This window comes from Triticum urartu, chromosome 2A, assembly GCF_056163025.1.
Source record: "Triticum urartu cultivar PI428250 chromosome 2A, HENAU_Tu73, whole genome shotgun sequence".
Taxonomy (NCBI): Eukaryota; Viridiplantae; Streptophyta; class Magnoliopsida; order Poales; family Poaceae; genus Triticum; species Triticum urartu.
In genome coordinates, this window is record NC_141874.1 from 24,061,472 (window position 1) to 24,082,220 (window position 20,749).

General features: G+C 48.1%; 3 protein-coding genes across 3 annotated transcripts; 1 reads left to right on the forward strand and 2 right to left on the reverse strand.

Moving 5' to 3' along the window:
* Positions 1–1,211: 1,211 nt before the first annotated feature.
* On the reverse strand, positions 1,212–2,261 carry LOC125540705 (xylanase inhibitor protein 1-like). Its single transcript, XM_048704289.2, has one exon. It carries the CDS (start codon positions 2,246–2,248, stop codon positions 1,343–1,345), a length of 906 nt encoding a protein of 301 aa, XP_048560246.2. The 5' UTR covers positions 2,249–2,261; the 3' UTR covers positions 1,212–1,342.
* Positions 2,262–9,692: 7,431 nt separating this feature from the next.
* On the reverse strand, positions 9,693–11,304 carry LOC125535206 (putrescine hydroxycinnamoyltransferase 1). The gene is made up of 2 exons (XM_048698249.2): positions 10,828–11,304; positions 9,693–10,754 (listed from the first exon to the last, which is right to left on the reverse strand). The coding sequence occupies exons 1-2, from the start codon at positions 11,251–11,253 to the stop codon at positions 9,816–9,818; spliced, it is 1,365 nt and encodes a 454-aa protein (XP_048554206.2). The 5' UTR covers positions 11,254–11,304; the 3' UTR covers positions 9,693–9,815.
* A 5,240-nt stretch (positions 11,305–16,544) lies between these two features.
* Positions 16,545–18,678, forward strand: LOC125535205 (putative serine/threonine-protein kinase PBL26). The gene is given in 4 exon segments (XM_048698247.2): positions 16,545–16,880; positions 16,883–17,122; positions 17,494–18,372; positions 18,375–18,678. Coding segments are annotated over 4 exon segments (1,548 nt in total). The 5' UTR covers positions 16,545–16,619; the 3' UTR covers positions 18,543–18,678.
* Positions 18,679–20,749: the final 2,071 nt, after the last annotated feature.

Genomic DNA, 20,749 nt, shown 5'->3' on the forward strand with positions numbered 1-20,749 from the left:
TGAGCCTGCTAAGTTTGGCTTCAACGGCAACAAAAGAGCGATTGCCTTCCCGGGGCCCGAGCGCCGGCGACCTCCAATGCTCTACTCATCCTTTCAGTGTAGTGAGAATGGGCCTCGACCATGGTAATGTCGGGATGGATTGGCGAGTTGGGTGGCGCCGGCTCTTCATCGACCGCGTCCTCCTTTGGGACGTCCGCGGCGCCGACCTGTCGGCCTGCCAGTCAGAAGCAACGACGGCGATCTCCATCTTCAGCTCGTATGACATGCTGTCCCAAATGACTTTGGAGCTCGAGCAGGACATGGCGGGCGTGGTGTGGGGAGGAGAAAGGGAGGGGAGATGGATGGATGCGGCTATGGCCGGGGCTGGAGTTTAAATAGTGTCCGGATGGCAGGGCAAGCGGCTTGGTAATTAATGGTGGCCGACAGAGGGACGGACGTGTGGCGTCGTAGTAGGTTCCTCGATAACCACACATGTTTAATGTAGGAAGGCGAAAAGACATGTGGTCGTTTGAATGCGGAGGAGTCATGTGCACCGGAAAGCGATGCGACCGACGCTCTCAGCCGGCGTGCCGGTTCAATGCGCGGAGTGACGTGAGTAGCATGTCTGCTTTGGGCGGGGATGAATACAGCACTGATGCTCTGGAGCGATGCTGACCACTTCGGGTGGGAATGCGTGCGGAGGCGGGAGGTTTTTTGGGTGGGTCAGGGCAGTCAGAAGCGGACGTGGGAGCGGTCCGGACTCCCGCAAAGCCCCCCCCCCCCCCCCAGCATGTTTCCGGTTTGTGGAAAAAATCACGTCCGGACCGATCGACAAACCGGTACACGCCTGCTTTGGATGACAAAACAGGTCCTGAACATGCAATCCGGATGGTTGCAGGCAGTTTGAGAGTCAGCTTTGAAGATGCCCTTACCATTTGCCCCTAGTTAATTAGGAGGAGAATAGGATGCACTAGATGCCTAGTAAGCGTTTCACCGGTGGCTGGTTTTCGGCTAATTTGTTTTGTTGGCCTCTTTTTGGCTTTTAAATCATGTTCACTTTTCTATAAAAATGTTCATAAGAAGTTCATATTTAAACAGAATGATTGCATTTTTTTAAAATGGTCATTGTTGACGTAAAAATATATTGTCTAGTCTCTTTTATTAAATGATTGGCTAAAGCATGCACTTCTACATGGTATAAGAGTTAAAGGGTGTTGAATTCAGATACGAAATGTTGAAACATCCAGCGGTCCCTATATGGATCTCTGATTTATTCGTACAATACAATGCCACTAATCACATCAGGTGTGTTTAAATTATTATTGCCACACACACACTATAATGCATGCATGCGTGTAGATTATTAGTTGATGCCGCCGTTGTAGAGTTCGCGGCCATATCCGGTCTGCTTGTCGTAGTACCTGTCCCAGAGCATGACCCCGCCGTAGTTCGCCGCCTGCTTCACGGTGGGCATCAGGTCATATTGCATGGACCCAAGGCCGACCTTGTCGTTCCTCCCGGGCACGTTCGCCGCCGCCAGCCCGATGTACACCTTGCTCCGGGGGTACCTCGCCGTCCACTTGCTCCACTGCGCCATCACCCCGTCTTTGTACACGTGGTTGTAGGAGCACTGGTCGTCGCCGTAGAACCTGACGTGGATCCGCTCGAACAGCCCCGTGTCCAGCGCCCTCTGGACGTGCCAGTCCGGGTACACGCACCGCGGCGTTGCCGTCAACCGCACCCCGGGCGCGCCGCGGTAGTACCGGTTGTAGCCGGAGAGACGCCTGGCGAGCTCGTCGTAGTGGTCCGGCGCGCCCTGGTCGATGAAGAAGTCGATGCCGTCGACCACCGCGTCGCCGAACGGGCGGAACACGCCGCGGCGGCCGCCCCCGAGGTGCGCGTTCCACAGGTTATCGGCGACGTCGGCCGCGGACTGTGATGACGGCAGGGAGTACTGGGTGCCGCCGCCGCCGATGGAGAGGAGGACGACGATGCCCTTTCCCCGGCAGTGCTTAATGTCGGCGCCGATGCCGTAGAGCGGGTGGCCGGAGAGGTCGCCCCAGTACCTGCCGTGGCCGAAGACGCTGTAGAAGGAGATGATGACGGTGTTGTAGATGCCGGTGTCGCAGGCCTCCCCGAGGGAGCCCTCGTCCTTGTTCCGGCCCCAGAAGACTGTCAGGCCGTGGTCACCGGCGGTTGCCGTGGCGGCGAGGAAGGAGACGGTGAGAAGAGCTCCTAGTAGGACACATGAAGGGCGTCGGAACGCCATCGTTTCTGCTTCTTCTTCTGGTTAGTTACAGTGATTGTTGGTTGTTGTGAAGAGTTAGAGCGTCTGGCCAAGTCTATATATATAAAAAGAGTTAGAGCGCGCGTGCAGTAGGTAGGCAAGGAAGAAAGGCATTTGTTCACAAGGTACGTACGTGCGTGCAAGTCATTTCTTGTGTGCCGGCCTACACAATTTCGATTGGCTGCGGCGCCAACTGGTCTGGATGGGGTCAAATCAGATGGACGATCGACCACAAGTCAAGCGTAGAAAAGAAAACGGCAGATGTCTGGGCGCCGCGCACATGGATAGAGAAGACCCATTGATTAACGCAGACCTCAAACGTCCCCGAGTGCCGCGCGCGTTTTGGTCATGCTAGCTACTACTCCCTCCATCCCCGCGCTAAGTCTTTATAGAGATTTCACTATAGATTACATATACGGAGCAAAATAAGTAAATCTGTACTGTAAAATGCATCTATATATATTCGTATGTAGTCCACAGTGAAATCTCTACAAAAACTTATATTTAGGAACGTAAAGAGTACATCCATGCGCCTTCAGTGCGAAAAACAAAAACAAAATCTTCACCTCATGATATACATACATCGTCTATTTGGTGTATTAACTAACGCCAAACCTTTACATCTATGTCGTCGTCGTGGACGGCCTGCCTAGCCACAACCATGTAAAGCTCAGCTACACGCTCGTCAAGTCGTCATCAACCTGGCAGGGCCGGTTCTGAGATTTTGAGGGCCCGGGGCGAACATAAAACTCAAGGCCCTTTCATATAAAATAGCATAGCAGTAATAATTGATATATATGTATGAAATGTAACCAATAAACCTGTACATTCATCTAAAAAATAATTTTTATGTCAATTTTTTTTTTTGCTACCCGACACATATACTTTTTAAACTTCATATGAAAGCTTAAACAATGCAAAGCTATATATGCATGAATGCATACACGAAGATAAATTACTTAATTATCGTAGATTCTCGTTTCTAAAGTCCTCGTAGTACACTTAAAATGCTAATATAGGACAATTGACCGGCGCTACATGCATGGAACAGGGGGAAATGCCAGGGCAAGAATTATGGGGTTCTTCTAGACCTGTGTTTGTGAATCTTACGAGATGCATCACGATCAAGTAGCGGAGCAAATTAAATCGAGCCACGCAGTGCAACAGACCAGCGACCATGAACTCATTATAAATCTAGTTAGTACAAGGAGAGTGATAAACTGTAGATATCACAAACCTTGGATCGGTCAGATCTCGGCGATAACACGATATGGATTTTTGTCTGGGTCCGGCAGGAGGAGCTTCGCGACGTGCGTGTGCATCCAGCGCTTGGAGACCAGAGCGCGGAGTGGAGTTGGTCGGCCTGCTGCACCCCGGCGGCGGTTCGTCAGACGGCAGCACCTCGCCTCACGTCCGGGGGCCTGGGACAGGGATCGTGAGGACTCGCCATCAGAAGGAAACTCACGGCTGCAGAAATTTCTCGCGATCTCATGGACTCCCTGCGTGGCTGCTAGGCCCTTGCGGCTAATACAAGTCCTACATGTCTAATATGATATGTTCTACTTGACGGGGGCCCCTGGACCTCGGGGGCCCGGGGCGGTCGCCCCCCCTGCCCCCCCTCAGGGCCGGCCCTGCAACCTGGCCAATGAGCATGCACCCACAAAAATTATGGATGTGAACTGTGGATATATGGTCCTAAACTAGCATTTGTCAACAATTTTGCACATCCAATATTATGGCGTAATTTTGTTTCTCTTGTTGCCCCTGATGTTGACATATTTAAAGTCCAGTGATTTATAGGCTTCATTTCAACCACAATAATCTTGATCGTCTGTAGATCATTAATGTAAATTGTTATTTTATGTGATACGAAGTTCATATTTATATCATTTTAACCACTAGCCATGGTATTTCCTGCTAGAGACGACGTCTGCGGATGTAGATATTCATCGGATCCCGCCCAAACTTCGTGTCAAAAATTTTGAGGTCCCGCTCTCGATATTTTGGATTTGGTCCCAGTTATAAAGTTCAAATGAAGATGAAAAACCTAATCTAACCCAGTCATGGTGGGCCCCAGGTGACATCACCATTGGATTTTCTCGCCGAGAAATTTTTGATTCCCATCTAAATTTGGAGGCGAAAGATACCACGGAAAATATTTCGATGTGGTCTCCATATGTGGCCCCTGCACGTCGCGCGTCCTTTTTCGTCAAATGTCAACAAACGGCTACGCTCAGTTCAAAAGCAGGATTGATCCACTGGATGAGATGTGTACCTCCCTCCGTGAGCTTGCGGCAATGTGCTCGCGGCCGTCATCCTCCACGCCTCATTGTCCCGTGAAGCTAAATAAAGAGCAACAAGCATATTTGTTCAGGAAAAATCAAACACTATTGCAGCATGGCAAAGCTTTCTAACTAGAATCTATGATAAATCTTTCAGAATTTTTTGTCCAACATAAATACTAATAATATGATTTTTTTAATCAAACAAAATTTATTTTGTATATTTAAGTTTGACAAAAAAACTGAAAGACTTATCCTATATTCTAGTTAGAAAGCTTTACCACGCTGCATAGGTTTGAACTTCAAGATATATTTTGTCTGGGAGAAACAAAAAAGAGAAATGTACTTGCACAAATCGTGATGCGGAAAATGAATGGCTAGATAGAGAGGGCCTGAGTGCAGGTGCTCTATTATATATTTTCGGGCAGAAAACGGGGAGGCAGTTGTGGCCCGATGATGTCCCAGGAGGAGGGGTCCAAGTGCATCCGACCTCTGTGCTTGGCGTCGTGGCACTGGGCGGCAGCGCCATGGTTGCGGCTTCGGAAAGCTTGGGAGAAGGCACGGGGATGAGGTCAGCGTCCATGGCGGACAGAGCAGACCCACAGAGGACTGGGTCGCCAGACAGAGACGGTCTGCGAGGAATGCCTGCCGATGGCGGGTCACCTTGGTCAAGGCGTCGGTGGTGCTCCGAGGGGTTGCTCCATGGCCTTGGTGTCCGCCTCTTATGAGCGAGAGAGAGATAGAAATCATGATAGACGACGGAGGGAAAAGGAAAATTCGGGAATTACAGCTTCGGCAGCTCTATTACCTGTTCGTCCGATCGTGGTTATCGCAAGGAGGAGGTAGCAGCGATGTGCGATTGCATATACAAATCCTATATGTAACTTCTTTTTGAGGGGTGAATCTTAGACGTAACTTTTTTTGAGCCAAAAAACCTAGATGTAACTGATATGGACTAGCAGCACCTGTTTTTTCTTTTTTTGATGATCCGGTCCATTTCTTCGTGCGTCATAATAGCCGGGCGGGCTTTTGTTTCGGCCAAATGGGCCTTTGGCCTGATGGGAAGGAGGAAACGAAGGAAATAAACTGTAAAAGCGACATAAGAATTTGAGCTGCGATATTAGTTAGGTAATATTGTATGTGAAGATTTGTGGTGCTATGGTACTTTTGTTTGTTTGTTTGTTTGTTTGTTTGTTTTGTATTCTATATGTTGATCAGGCCAGCTGATATTATTAATATTTGTTTAGGTAACTCCAACATATAGATCAGAATGGATTGTAGTGTATGTATAAACTCAGATTTTGTCTGGTCTACTGAATTGCTAATGTAACCCCATTTAATTTCTCAGCATGGAAAAAATGCTCAGTTGTTTACTTTAAATGTATGTGAAGTTGAGAAGCATAAGTAGGTAGCTAGGATGCATGTTTTGAATTTTTGCATTGAGATTCAGATAATACCACAGTTGAGATTGCTAACCCTGATATTGATGTATGATGTTTCCGGAAATATCTAGGAGGCTATAAACAAATTTAGGTTGTCAAGGACGGGAATACATACCCTCTTCCCAAACTAGCATCCCAAAGTACCTGTGGTCTACAATTTTTTTCATCAGAGACTTTTTTCTGGCGTTGCTCGTGAGTCGTGACTAAAGTAGATTTATGTTACTTGGGTGACAAGAGAGTTCAGGGTGATCAAGGTGCCTTGCATTAATTGGGAAATAAACAAGTTGTAATGAGTTGATTTTCTCTCTCCATAGCAATGCATGGGCATTCAACTATGTATCTCGTTATGTAGACAAATGCATGTATGATACTTTAACAAATAGATAATTAAGTTTTTCTTAAGATGAATCTGGATATCACCACATATGTAAGTGTTTTTCCATGACAATGAACGGACTCACGAGCTAAAATGGAAGATTTGTTTCTTCCATTGCAACACATGTGCATTTTTGCTAGTATATAACAAGGTAAGGAGAGTTTCGGGGTTCTTCTATTTATAGTCATCCATCACTAAGGCATAAGTAGTAGCGCGTCCACTCTCGGCGTCGATAACGTTGTATGGCAGTAAGTCCACACTGCCGGGGGACAATTGCCCCCCCCCCCCCCCCCCCCCCCGCGACTTCATAGGGAGCTTTTGAAGTCTCATGAGAAGCTGTTTCGAGAAGCTCAATTTAGAGCAAGAGCTCTCGAAAGCTATCAACGACGACCTCAGAAAGAAGAGTTAAAGAACACCACTAGGCATCAGATTATAGATGTTTAGCTACTATCAGATTGATTAGTGGTTGGCCGATGTATCAGCGTGAGTTTTGTTCGACAATTTGATCCCAGTGATCTGTTCGACAATCTTGACCCAAAGCAAGTAGTATATAAACAGTAAAATGCATACTTTATATTTCAGGCCCTCGCAAAAAATACTTTTTTTGCGGGGGAAAATACTTTATATTTCACGAAAAACTTAGCAAGACTTCCTTTCTACCTCACCGATCTGATGACATATTTTTATTAGTAATTAGTAGTTGGCTAGCCAGATCGAACAAAAATTCTACACATGGTCTTCTTAATTTCTAAATGCGCTTAGCTCATTGGAGGTTAGGTAATTAAAGAGAAGAGGGATGGTGGTTTGCACTTTTCTAATGTATTTTTTTACTCCACTCCTTAATTTATGCTAAAATTTTCTTTTTTCTTTTCACTAGACTGAAGGAGTACATACATACGATACGAATCAAGCAAGGTGCGAATGGAATCCTCTCGTTAATTAAATCCCTTCCTCCCGTTGTGCTAATCGCAACCTATACCTTCCCTCTCCTTGCTCGTGGCCGTTGGTAGCCTAGCTGCACATGCCCACCTATCTATCTGCTTTCAAGCTAACTGAATGTACCTGAGATCGACGGGCATATATACATGCGCGTATATACATTTAGGCGTTACCAGATCAAACAAACATTCGCCTCCAAAGCTACTGAATGAAAAGAAAAAATAAAGCATTGCCGAGCTTTCCATTGACGACGAAAATCTTGTTAACATGGCTTCGTGGCATCATAGGCCACGACTCATCTTCCTTGTATCGCCCGGCCGGTCTCGAGACTGCCGCGCACACGTAGTACTTTCTTGCATGCCACGAGCCACTTCCCTTATAATTAGCCGTTATTCATTGCATACCGGTGATATTATGGATGCCATGTACCAGTCTCGCGCAAAGATTGTCAAAGCATACCAACTCAGTTTTGCATGCGTGGGACCGACAAAGTTGTAAACCAAAGCCAGAGCCCGGCCCAAAGCCCAACGATATGCTTGTTCTTCAGCTTGAGCCCGGTCAGAATGCAAGTGCAACAGCCCTGTCCAAATTCTATTTTCCATTCTAACACGTGGTACCCGACACAAAATGTTGAAAACGCAGTCCAAGCCTAGTCTGTCTTTCAGCCTGTAAAACAAAGTCCAAGCCAGGCCTGAGTGACAAACCCGGATCAGACTGCCTATGATGAGGTTTGCTTGCATATTCCAAAAAAGGGTTTCCCCCGCTTTGTATTTCAAAGCAACTAACATCAAGGAATACAGATAACGCTGTGGCGAGCAGCACAACACATCAAGAAAAAGAAGAGGAAACAAATGCCAACCACGACAGCTTGGCAAAGCACGGATGACCCGGCACCGTGGCGCCCACCGGACACAAATCACCACAGACCAAGGCTCCGATCCGCCACGTACCAAGCAGCACCTCCAAGAAGGGATGCGACGCCGACGATGCTGCTACCCGGACGAGTCCTCAGGTTTCCCCGGGCACGCGGAGGGAGGTGGGGGGTGGATACCACCGACACCCTCCAGGAAGGAATGGTGGCACCCACAGGTGTCACCGCGTCGGGGCCGAAGCCGGCAGGGATTTCTTCCGCATTCCAACCCCAACCGCCCAACCGGACGGAACCGACCTGCCAAACCGTCGCCCACCACCACGCGCCAACGCAGTACCGCCGCCACCCACGCCCCCTCACTACGAACACCACCACGAGGCCAAGAGGACCGGAGAGAAGCTCACCACGACGGGAGCAGCAACACCGACGTCGAGCGGGAGGGAACCACCTCCACCGCCGTCGTGCGGGAGACCCGTGCCTCCGGCACCGTCGCGGTAGCCGTCCGGACGCGGCAGCGGGCATGCCGGGCCACCCCAGGCCCAGCCAGGCCTGAAGCGGGCCCGTTAAGGCCCGCCGGCCGCGATGCAGCAGGCCGGCGTCGTCGTCGCCGGCACCCAGCCGCTCGTCGCATCTCCTCCGCCTCCCAGAAGCCACGCCGGAGACCATCCCCGCCGCCGGCCCGCCCAGGCCCAGATGGGGCCCGAAGGGCCTAGATCTGGGCCAAGCGGGCGACGCCAGAGCCCGCCGCCCCGCCGCCCAGCTGCTCGCCTGCATGCTCCACGGAACCCCGCCACCACGCTAGACCGCCGCCGCCTAAACGCACCTCCCGAAGCAGCTCCGCCCGCGCCGGAGAGCGACCGGGAGGGGAAGGGCCAGGAGGCCGCCGCCACCAGCAGCCCCGGGCCAAGCCGGCCGGGGGCGCCGGCGCCGGCGGCGGGAAGGAAGGAGGGAGGGAGGGCCTGGAGGGAGGAGGCCTGGTGCGCGGCTGGTCGCCCGCGCGGGGGGGGGGGGGGGGGGGGGGGGGTGGGCGACGCGGTCGCGAGAGGAAAAGTACTAGTTTTTGCAGCCGTTTGCTTGCATATAAAAAGGTGTGGTTAGTTCTTAGTCGGCTTAACATAACAGGTACTCATTCCGTTTGAAAATACTTGTTGAAGAAATGGTTGTTTCTAAACGTATTTTAACTCTAAATACATCCATTTCTTCGACAAATGATTATGGACGAAGTTTGAAAGAAAAAATTAAAGAAAAAAATTGCACGGATCTTGATGTAGCATCTCATGAATATAGTATCCAAATCTCGGGGCGTAGCAAAGACTTGTACTTCCTTCGTTTTTATTTAGTCCGCATATTAGCTTTAGTCAAAGTCAAGCTTTGTAAATTTTGATACAGTTTATAAACAAAAATATTAACATATGCAATAACAAATCAATGCCACTAAATTTATTATTGAATGTACTTAACTTTACGAAGTTTGACTACAGTCAACTCTAATATAGAGAGTAAATAAAAACAGAAGGGGTATATAAAAACGGATTCAACCAAAAGTCCAAAACGCACAAAAGCAAGCTGAAATTGCCGGATAGATCATTAGGTCTACGAAATTAATCCACACATTAAGTGGATGCATGCTGATATATGGTCACAGCTTAGGACGTTCACTGGCTAGAAGAAGTTGGCATACATCGGCGACGGCGTGCTGGAACTTGTGGTGAGTCGCCGCCTCCAAGGAGATGAGCACGCGCGCGCTGCCGTCGGCGCGGGCGGCCAACAGGTACACCCACCCGCCGCGCACAGCCTCCGCCCGGGTCATCGCGCGCGGCTGCCCCCAACCGAAGTCCGCGTCGTGCACGGGGATGCGGAACCAGCTGTTCATCCGCAGCTCCGTCTCCGGCAGGTTCCCCCGGTCCTCCGCCCGCCGCCGCACGCCCTGCTTCGCCGCCGACGCCGTCTCCTCGAAGTAGTCCACCGCCGACCTCAGCAGCTCGTCGTCGACCCGGTCCGCGGCGGCTTTCACCCGGCCGGCCACGGAGGCCAGCGTCTGCGACACCACGTCCTTCACCGCGGCGGTGGTGAACACGTTGACCACCCCGTTGCCGAAGTAGCGGTCCGGGAGCGGCGGCGTCAGGCGGCGCCTGATGTCCACCGGGAAGTTGATGCGCGTGGTGGAGTCCGGGTGCAGGCCCGGCCGGGCGACGCAGACGCACCGCCACACCAGGGCCGTCACGGCGCAGAACGTGCTAGCGCCGCCGCAGAGGCGCTTGAGGGCGTGTAGCTGGTCCCTGGAGACGGTGAGGATCCTGGTCACGACGGTCGACGACATCGTCCCTGCAGGCGACGGCTCCTGCTCGTGCATGATCAGCTCGTTGCAGAACATGGGGATGGTCTCAGGGTGGATCACGCGGGGTGACCGTCCGCGGAGGAGGGCGCGGTGGTGGCACGGGGCATCCACCGCGGCGCTCTCGCCGTCCCTGCAGTAGCTCGCCCACGTCCGGAGGAACTGGAACGTGCTGGCGCCGTCCACGACGGCGTGGTGCACCGCTGTCCCCAAGACCACGCCGCCACACCTGAGGAAGGTCACCTGCACGCACGAATGTTAATTTCTGCGAGAAATGGAATGAAGGAGCTGCTAGCGACGTCCGTCCGATCCGAACCTGCACGGCCAACACAATGGACGACGGATGAACGCGGGGACCGAAGAGCATCCTTAACTCCGGCGACGGCGTGGGATCGACGAAGTCCTCGAGGGTGTGGTCAGAGCGAGCCACCACGAAGAGCGCGCCCTCCGCGTTGCAGTTGACCTCGGTCCGTCCGCCGGAGTCCACGCCGAGGCGGCCGGCGAGAGGGTAGAAGGGCACCAGCGCCCTCGCCATGGACTCCTTGAGCCTGGCCACGTCAAAGAAGTCGTCGGCAACGTCACTGCCGGCGCCGGCGGTGCTGTAGAAGTGGACGAGCGGGGTGTGGCCCCTGTTGGCTAGCACGAGGTCCAGCGCGGAGAGCCAGAGCCCTTCCCGCGGCGTGTCGTCGCTCGGCGTTACGAGGCAGGACTCCACCACTCGCACTGAGCTGCCCGAATCCATGTCGCGGGGGAAAGCTTGATTCTCGGACGACTACTTGGGCCGAGCAGCGAAACAAAACAAGTCGATGCATGCGGCGTCGCCAGCGCGGGCAGGTGGGTAATAAGAGAGACAAACTTCTCTTTCCACCTGTCTCCCTCCACTTCCTTTTTTTTCTTATAAAAATCTGTTCTCCCTTCTTTCTCACATGGCCTCTCCCAAGTTATTTTCTTGGAGAACATCCAATGCCTCTCCCAAGCATTTGATCAAACACGTCATATGCGACACTGGTCCGGCGATACATGGCAATTCGACCCGAAACAAAACCGCAATGACAACAAGAACAACATGCACACATGACTACATAGCCCACGCACACAGGTGCCGTGCGGTCGGGGCCGGATCCGAGCCTGGCCTACATAGCCCATGCACGCAACATGCTCGCTTCAGGACGAGGGCTCGGCCTACGCATGCACGAGTGTTGGCACTCGATGTCCAACCACCATGGACTCGTGGTGAGGAGGGGTGAAGCACAGTGTGGGCGGTAGGGGCGGCGGCCAGCTCGGTAGATGCACCTAAGTGACCCTGGTGGGTGGGACCGAGGTGGGGCATGTAGACATCCAGACAACCTTATTGTTCCATCGATTTAGGGGCTGAGTGCGGGGATTTCGGGCGTCTAGTATGGTATGCGGATAAACGAGGAATAGTATTACATGCCTAAAAGTGTCCGAACATATAAGGGCAAAATAAACGTCCATGTTGAAGATGCCCTAAGAAAACAACAAACATTAATTATTAGCGTTTGTTACAACATCTCAATTATTACTGAATACTTAACTAATTCATCCAATCATCATTGGAGATGCCTAAGGAGCAGTTGATTGCTTTGATATCGTGATAGATGCCTACTTTCTCTCAATCAGTGTGGAGCTAGGAAAGACCAAATACAATGTATTTTATAATAATAAATATGTGAACCAGTCTTCTACCCACTCCGTCCAAAGTAAGTGTCTTAACTTAAGTATAAGACAGAGGGAGTATTTTCTTATCCCATCAATGCTAAACTCTTTCAAGCCTACCATTTGGCATGTAATCGTTAACTGGAAGGAGCTCACTCTTGTGGTAAGAATAATTGAGCAACAAAATTATTAAGGTCATGATGGTGAAGATAACATAGGATGGTTATCTTAGCTACGAATTCCTTCATCTCCGCTTTGATTCTGATGAAACTCAATTGACGACAACATTTTGCTTTGAGGTTCGTAGCCGGCCCTTTTGTACACATTCCCTAACCCTCCTTTCCCAAGAAGCATCATCTCACTGAAACCATTGCTTGCAGAGGTAAGATATTTATATGTGAAGGATTGATGACCCACGATCAATTTCACCACCTATTTTTACTAGTAGAACACCCGTGCGTTGCTACAGGCTACAGTGCATTTAAATGAATCAAAGAAATGATTATGATTGTCTCTAAGATCGAAGCTCATTTTTTCCTCATACGTACGTGCGTGCTCGGACATCAAACGGGCGCCCAGTAGGCTCCCAAAAAATCAATCGTCTAGACAGTCCGGACTCCTTCATATCCAGACCATATGTAGGGGACAACTGTGGTTGTCCGGACTATCCTCCATATTATCTCCAACACACGGCCAACCAAAAGCCCCCACCCAACGACGCACCTTTCCCTTTTCCTTTCGGGCCCTTCCTTTCCCGCTCGATTTCCGGTTGTAACGTGGAATTTGTCATAGGAGCCCTCTCCTTTAAAACTGGATAACACCCACCTCACCTTCGCCATGCCTTGCAGCAGGGACGAAAATTTTCTTATTGATGGGTTAAACTAACACAAACTATTGCCACAAAAAAAGAATGGGTTAAACTATAGAGATTATATTAAAAGGTTCATTCAACTTTACAAATGCACGCAATAAAATGTCACCTTTTCTATGGTTTCTAATTTTGTCATACGGGTGCCAATATTTTTCTCCCATTTCTCATATCTCGCATATATTTAGAGTTTTGCAGCGCCTTTAGTTTAACATGTCAATGTCATGATGAAAAGACATCATATGTCCCTTGAATTATGCAATTTTGTGTCATGCCGCCTTCCTCGGCTACACTTTGTATCGTCCCATTTTTGACAACATAAGGTTCCCTTGCATTACTCAATCCTACTCAAGCACATCATACATCATCTATACCAATCAGCCTACAAAGTAAAAGAGAGAGAAAATTGAAACACACTGAATTGTGAACAAGAACACTTTTCTGTGTCAGTAAGTAGTACTCAAAGAGATGATATAAATTTTGAAAGCAGAAAATACATCAAGGCAGTATGTTTCAAAAGGCAAGTCAACCATTACTGAGTGAAAGATGGTTTCAACATAGAAATGCAGAGAAAAGGAGAAGGGCAGCACAACCCACAAGAAAGTGACTGCTTGCGAAATCTAACCAATTGTAATCAGCACAAGCGAAATGGCGTAAGAAAATATTGCTTACAACTCAACAACAAACCCATATAGCTTGTGCCCACCTCCATACACAGAAGTTTAATAAGATGAAGGAAATGCAATGCTATGATTTTGCCTAGGAATGCATGAAATTCGTGGTAAACTCTCATGAATTCATCTTGCAGGAGTGGTTTTTTAGAGTATATAGGCTTGCCAGAATTGATCGAAATGATGAATTTTTTTCTCCTCCTCCATGAAGCTTCAACCAAGAACATCAAGAAACACACTAAAGGTGAGACGACTCCCGTAAGAATGATGAGAAAAGGACCTACACCAAAATCATGCACCCTTCTCCAATTTCTCTCGGCTACCACAGAACACCAAACATAGACGTAGAAACATTGATCAAACATCATGTACACCGCATATGACTTATGACTTGAGACAAATATCATCTTTCAAGCATGTCATCACAATATCCTCTATTCCGCGGCCAGCTTATGTTCGCATGCGACTCTATATTGTCATAAATATCCTTTCCATAACCTCTTGGTGCCTCAACTCTCAGCTTCTTAGTTTGGTCAATGTTTAATTCTCATCATGCTCCACCTTGCATAATGTTGCCATCTTAACCAAATGTGCTTATGAAATGATTATGTTGTTCTATATTTGTACAATAACTTATGCTAGTAGACAATTATTGTCAAACAAGGAATTTGTATGGTAATTGCTATGGAGTACTGGATGATAAATGTTGGACACATAAACATAAACTATAGCCTCGCTTAGAAGAAGAAAAATGCTTGTTTTAGTATCAAGCACGTCTGCATCACATCGATATGGATATCTATATTGAATGCATAAACATAAACTATAGCCTCGCTTAGAAGAACAAAAATGCTAGTTTTTGTATCAAGCACATCCGCATCCTATCGATATGGATATCTATATTGTATGCATAAACATAAACTATAGCCTTGCTTAGGAGAACAAAAATGCTAGTTTTAGTATCAAGCACGTCTGCATCACATCGATGCGGATATCTATATTGTATGCATAAACATAAACTATAGCCTCGCTTAGGAGAAGAAAATGCCCGTTCTAGTATCAAGCACGTGTGTCACATCGATATGGGTATCTATATTTTGGTCGCATCACCCGTTATCTTCCACAAAGACATTAGATGATTAATGCTACTGCCGATAAATATTTTTAAAGTGATGCTCGAAATATTTTCCAATAAATTCAACGTCACTGATTATTACATTAATTTTTCCGCTATAGGATTTCCTTTCAAGATGCACTTTCGTGAACACAAAATTGACATTAGCTTTGCTTCATTGTTTTTTTGCGGGATGGCATTAGCTTGCTTCAAACTGGTCATCTTCACTCTTTGCTTTTTACCCCGCCCTTCAAACTGGTCATCTTCACTCTTTGCTTTTTACCCCGCCCTTCAAACTGGTCATCTTCACTCTTTCGTGCGTCCTTGTCATGTCAGAGTCTTTTGTTTTTTACTCCACTCTTTGCTGGAAATCAAATAATATTGTAATGTTCAATGAATATTTTTCTTTTCAGTATTTAACTTCACCGTGTGCTTCAAAATATATGTATGTGTCATGTTGGTATCTTTCTGTTCAACAATCGGTAACCCCTCCACGGTTGTATGTGTTACTCTTATGTCTGTATACTTGTGTCACTTGGTCACGATAGCACAAACTCGTACTACTTTCTTGCATGCCACGAGACTGACAGCAGTGGCGGAGCTTCGTAGCTGCAAAACTAGGCCAAGGCCAGCTTATTTTTGCAGCACAACACTGGGCCTGAGAATAAAATTGTGCCGGGAGGGTAAAGAAACTTGGGTTCTGCTCCAGCCCGGTCCACCCTGCCACTTCACTACCTTTTAGTAGTTTAGTTAGCCGTTAACCATTGCGTGCCGAGCAATGCTACACGCACGGGCGTTTTTTACAGAGAATTACGGGGATGCTTAGCTGGAATAAACTGATTGGAAGAAAAGGGGATGAGGGGCCCACACCTCCTGAAAATCAGGAGGGCGGTGGAGATTAGTTAGCAATAGTATCCTGTAAAACGCCCGTATTACTCCGTTGATATAGAATTTTCGTTGCGTGCCGGTGATAGATGCCATGATACTCAAATCATGCCCGAAATTTGTATGGGAAGTTGTTGGGATTTCCTACGCTAATTTGCTTACAATTGAACCCGAAACAACACGATCTTCAACGCCTTTTCAGCTTCGATTGGAAGAGGTTGGTTGATGGATATATATGCGTCGTCACTCGTCACTTTCTCCATCTTTTGCCAAATCTTTTCTTCCATACCACATGTAAGTAGATTGGTGCCCGGACAAAATTGATCTGATTTTCCAATAATGTTTCGCTTGGTCTGGGAACAAGTGCCCTCTCAGTTTCAGATGATAGCAACTTTCACTCAGGCCTTTCCTCTTCTTCATCTTTGCCAACTCCTTCTTGTTTCACACTAGACTACAGCAAGGTGAGCTCAATTGAGCAAAGACAAGACACGGGCAGGTAGCTGAGCGAGTGACTCAGAGACATCTCTACTACTACGACACCTACGCCCCCTTGTGTTCCATGCACTCAGCACTTGCAAACGGCGGCGACGCGCGTGGCCTCTCAAAGAGATGTTGGTGGAGATGCCGCACTAACATCGTTGTGGTTGTTATGAGGTGATGAGCAGCCGTCAGGGTCAGCCGCGTACAACACGATAAACCCTTCGGGAAATTTCGCGGAAGCTACCGTCGTCGCCTCGGCCGCAAACCATGACCAGAAAGTGGCCTCAACGGCTTGGCCCGCCGAGGAAATCAACTCTCTGGACCTGGAGGAATCTCAGCGTGAATCAAAGGCATACCACACGCAGCCCGTTCGAGCCTATGGACATTCCGTGCAGCAGCTTCGGGCAGCCGCCATGGCGCTGTTGACCGGCCTGGGCCAGGCGGCGACGGTGGCGCAGCTGGTCGGCGCGGACGTGGGCGGGCTCATCTCCATGACCATGCAGGCCGCGCTGACAGCTCGGCAGAACAGGGCGGAGTGCGAGCAGCTGGCGCGCCGGGTCCTCATGATCGCGCAGCTGCTGCCGCACGTGCAGCTGGCCGACGACCCGGAGGCCGCGGCGTGGCCGCTGGCCGGGCTGGGCGACGCGCTCCGGAACGCCCACGAGCTCGTCGTGTCCTGCAGTCCTGCCAGGGGAGAAGCGCCGCCTACCAGTTCGTCATGGCCGGCAGGACGGCCGAGAGGTTCAGGGATGTGCAGGGCAGGATCGAGTCCTACCTCATCCTCTTCCCCGTGATCAGCCACATCGGCATCACACGCCGCCTCGAAAGGATCTACAATATCCTCGTTCCAGACGACGACTCCACCACCGGTGGTGAACCATCGTATCCACCTCCACCACGGCTGTCCCACATGCAGGTACGTACAACTTCTTTACAAGATGATACGAAAGTTGATATGTTTTGTGATAGGGTATGGCTAGTTCTCGGTCCAAGTCTCAGCAAGTGATATAGTCTGCAAGAAAGAAAGAAAAAAAGAAAAACTAAAAATAATTTTTTGTACGAATCTCCATGTAAAATCAAAGGAAAGATAGCATTCTCCCTCTTTATACGAATTTCATTTTTTGGGAGGATGATCCTCTATGCTAGACATGCTTTCATATTGAACTCTTCCATTTTTTGGGATAATGATCCTCCTAGTTTTATTGTCACAGATGTGACAAACGATGTATTGTTATTTAAGATGAAATAAGTGCACCAAGAAGGCTTACCCTAAAAAAACTCTTGTAGTCTCTTTTTCAGGAGTCTTCACAAGAGGTGGCTCGGGAGGTAGAGGTAGTACGGCATAGAAACCAGGAATTCACGTTGGCGGAGATCATGGCTGCCACCAATGGCTTCGCCCGTGACGCCGTGATCGGCTATGGCGGCGGTGGAAGAGTGTACAGGGGCAGGCTTCATGATGGTCGAGAGGTGGCCGTCAAGCGCGTGAATAGCCTGCAATCAGACAACATACAGCCGGAGCTTGACATCCTGTCACGGCTCCGACACAAACACATCATCCGCCTCCTTGGATCGTGTGTGACTGCGGCCACGGACAAGAGAAAAAAGCGCCTGCTGACCACCAAGCGAAGAAAGGAACCTGAAGAGGTGCCGGACGGGTTCATCGTCTACGAGTACATGGAGAATGGCACGCTCTACGACCACCTGCACCGTAACCACGGCTCCTCCACACCATCACCAGTGAGGGTGTGTTGGAAGACGCGCATAGAGGTGCTCCTCTCTGTGTCGCGCGCCATCAAGCACCTGCACTGTCATGCCGAAGTGCCGATCATCCACCGTGACATCAAGTCAGGTAACATCCTTTTCGATGCCGGTTGGGTGCCACATGTGTCGGACTTTGGCTCATCACTAACCTGGCACGTGGCGAGTGTGAAGGACTCGGGGTTGGAGTGCCCTGTTATGGGCACATTTGGGTACATCGACCAGTACTACCTTAGAGGTCGCGTGAAGCCGGCGAGCGATGTGTACAGCCTGGGTGTGCTGATGCTCGAGGTTTTGACAGGGAAACGGGCATTTCTTCAAGAGGGGTTGAAGATAAAGGAAGATCTAGCATGTTTCGCATCTCCCATCATCGAGGCTGGTAATATTATGGAGTTGCTGGACAAGCGACCTGTATCGGAGCCAACACCATTGCAGTTGCAGGCGCTGAAGCGTGTGGCACAAATTGCACGATGTTGTGTCAAATGGGTTGGGAGGGCTCGGCCGGCCATATCGGACATTGTTGCCAACCTCGAGATGGTGCACAAGTTGATCTGCAGAGACGAGCCATGTTTTGTTGAAGAGTCAATCGTGTGGCCTTTTCTTGAAAAAGTCGACGAGTCGCCACATGCCAAGAGTGTGCCATCAGCAGGCTACCAGCCCAATCCAGTACACCAGAAACTGATTGAACTCTGTTCACATTAACCAATTGAATCATGGGAATACACGGATGAGGCGAGAATTGATTTTTTTTTGTTTAAATACTACATTAGATGTTTTTCCATACCCTTTGCATTCGGTTCTAGCTACTGCACCCCCATAATAGACGAGAATAACAAATATGTATCGCCTCCGCCCTTTATGGGATTATTAATGGAATGCCTTTTTTAATGTTCCTCGGATGAAAAGATATGTTTGGAGCAATCCTAGAAGCAGCAGGTGGAAACAAAATGAAAATAATAGCACAACACACTGGAAGCATTTGATTGGGGCCGACCAAAGACAATCCGATTTTCTAGAGTTTCGCTTGGTCCAGAAACAACACGAAAAACTTCAATGTATTTGATTTAAGATGACAACAACTTGCACGCATGCAGATATGTATCATCATCATCATTGATACATCAATGCCCCTCATCTTCTCCGTCTTCGCCAACTCTTTCTTCTTCTTTTTTTTGCCTCTTTTTCATGGATCTTCTTCTTCTTCTTCTTCTTCTTCTTCTTCTTCTTCTTCCACACTACAGAGTGAGTTATGTAACTCATCGGCGGCAAAACATGAAATTGTTAAGCAAACAAAATAAAGAGAGAAGTGCATATTTCAACCCTGAACTTTTGCCCTAATCTAATTTACAACCCCTAACTCCAATACCGTCTAAATTACAACCCCAACTCTCAAAACCGACTAGGATTCAACCCTCCCCTCTCTGTTGACCTGTTTTGACCTGGTTGACCGGTTTTGATCAGTCAACAGGTCCAATCAGCATGCCACATCAGCCAAAAATGCAAAATTTCCAAGGAAACAATCTGTAAAATCGAAGAAAATCCAGGAAAAGAAATAAGAAATCCAATTTCCGAAAAACAGGGAAAATAAAAAAAGAATTTCCAAAAAAAATTCCAGAAAAAACCCAAAACCTCAAATTCCTGAAAAAAGTATTTCCAGAAAAACCCCAAAAAAATCATTTTTTCTATTTTCCCTAGCTTTTTTCGCGATTTTTTCCGACATTTTGCTTTTTCATATTTTTTCCTGATCTTGTAGATTTTTATTTACTTTTTCTTGAAATTTTGAAAAAAGAATCTGACGTGGCATGCTGATTGGACCCGTTGACTAGTCAAAACTGGTCACCCCAGGTCAAAACCGGTCAACAGGGAGGGGAGGGTTGAATCCTGACCGGTTTTGAGACTTGGGGGTTGTAATTTAGACGGTATTGAAGTTCGGGGTTGTAAATTAGACTAGGACAAGAGTTCGGGGTTGAAATATGCACTTCTCTCCAAAATAAAATCACATATTTAGATTTTGACTCTGTGCCAAAGGCAAGGCACAGGCAGGTAGCTACAACCCAGTGACCTGAGTATGTGACTCATCACCATCATTATGCACCACAAGGAGAAATGAGAAGTAGTGATATTTTACAAATTCGACACACTATTTTTCTTTGTGTTCTATGTATGCCACGACATATAGTTTTTCCAAGTGCAATGCGGCTATTCACAATTTGAGGTTAGTTCAGCTTGTGCGGTTTTAGTATTATGCTTGTTTTTCACTCGAGGATTGGAGATAGGGCGAGACACAAAAGAAAATGCTATGGTCGACAAGCTGAAAAGACCCCGATGCAACGTATGTGTTTGTTGGAAATCATTATTGTTTGTGTGTTCTTGTCAATAGTCGGTTTATTCGACGAAACAAATCACTCCATTTTGCTCTAGCGCAGTTTCTCTAGACATTTTTTCGAGTTTTTCCAAATGTTGGGTTTTTAGACAATTTTCCAGATGTTGGTGGTATTGCCATGCTTGGATCAAAAAGGCCGACTAAGCCCAAGAGCGAGTGAAGGAAATATGCCCTAGAGGCAATAATAAAGTTATTATTTATTTCCTTATATCATGATAAATGTTTATTATTCATGCTAGAATTGTATTAATCGGAAACATAATACATGTGTGAATACATAGACAAACAGAGTGTCACTAGTATGCCTTTACTTGACTAGCTCGTTGATCAAAGATGGTTATGTTTCCTAACCATAGACATGAGTTGTCATTTGATTAACGGGATCACATCATTAGGAGAATG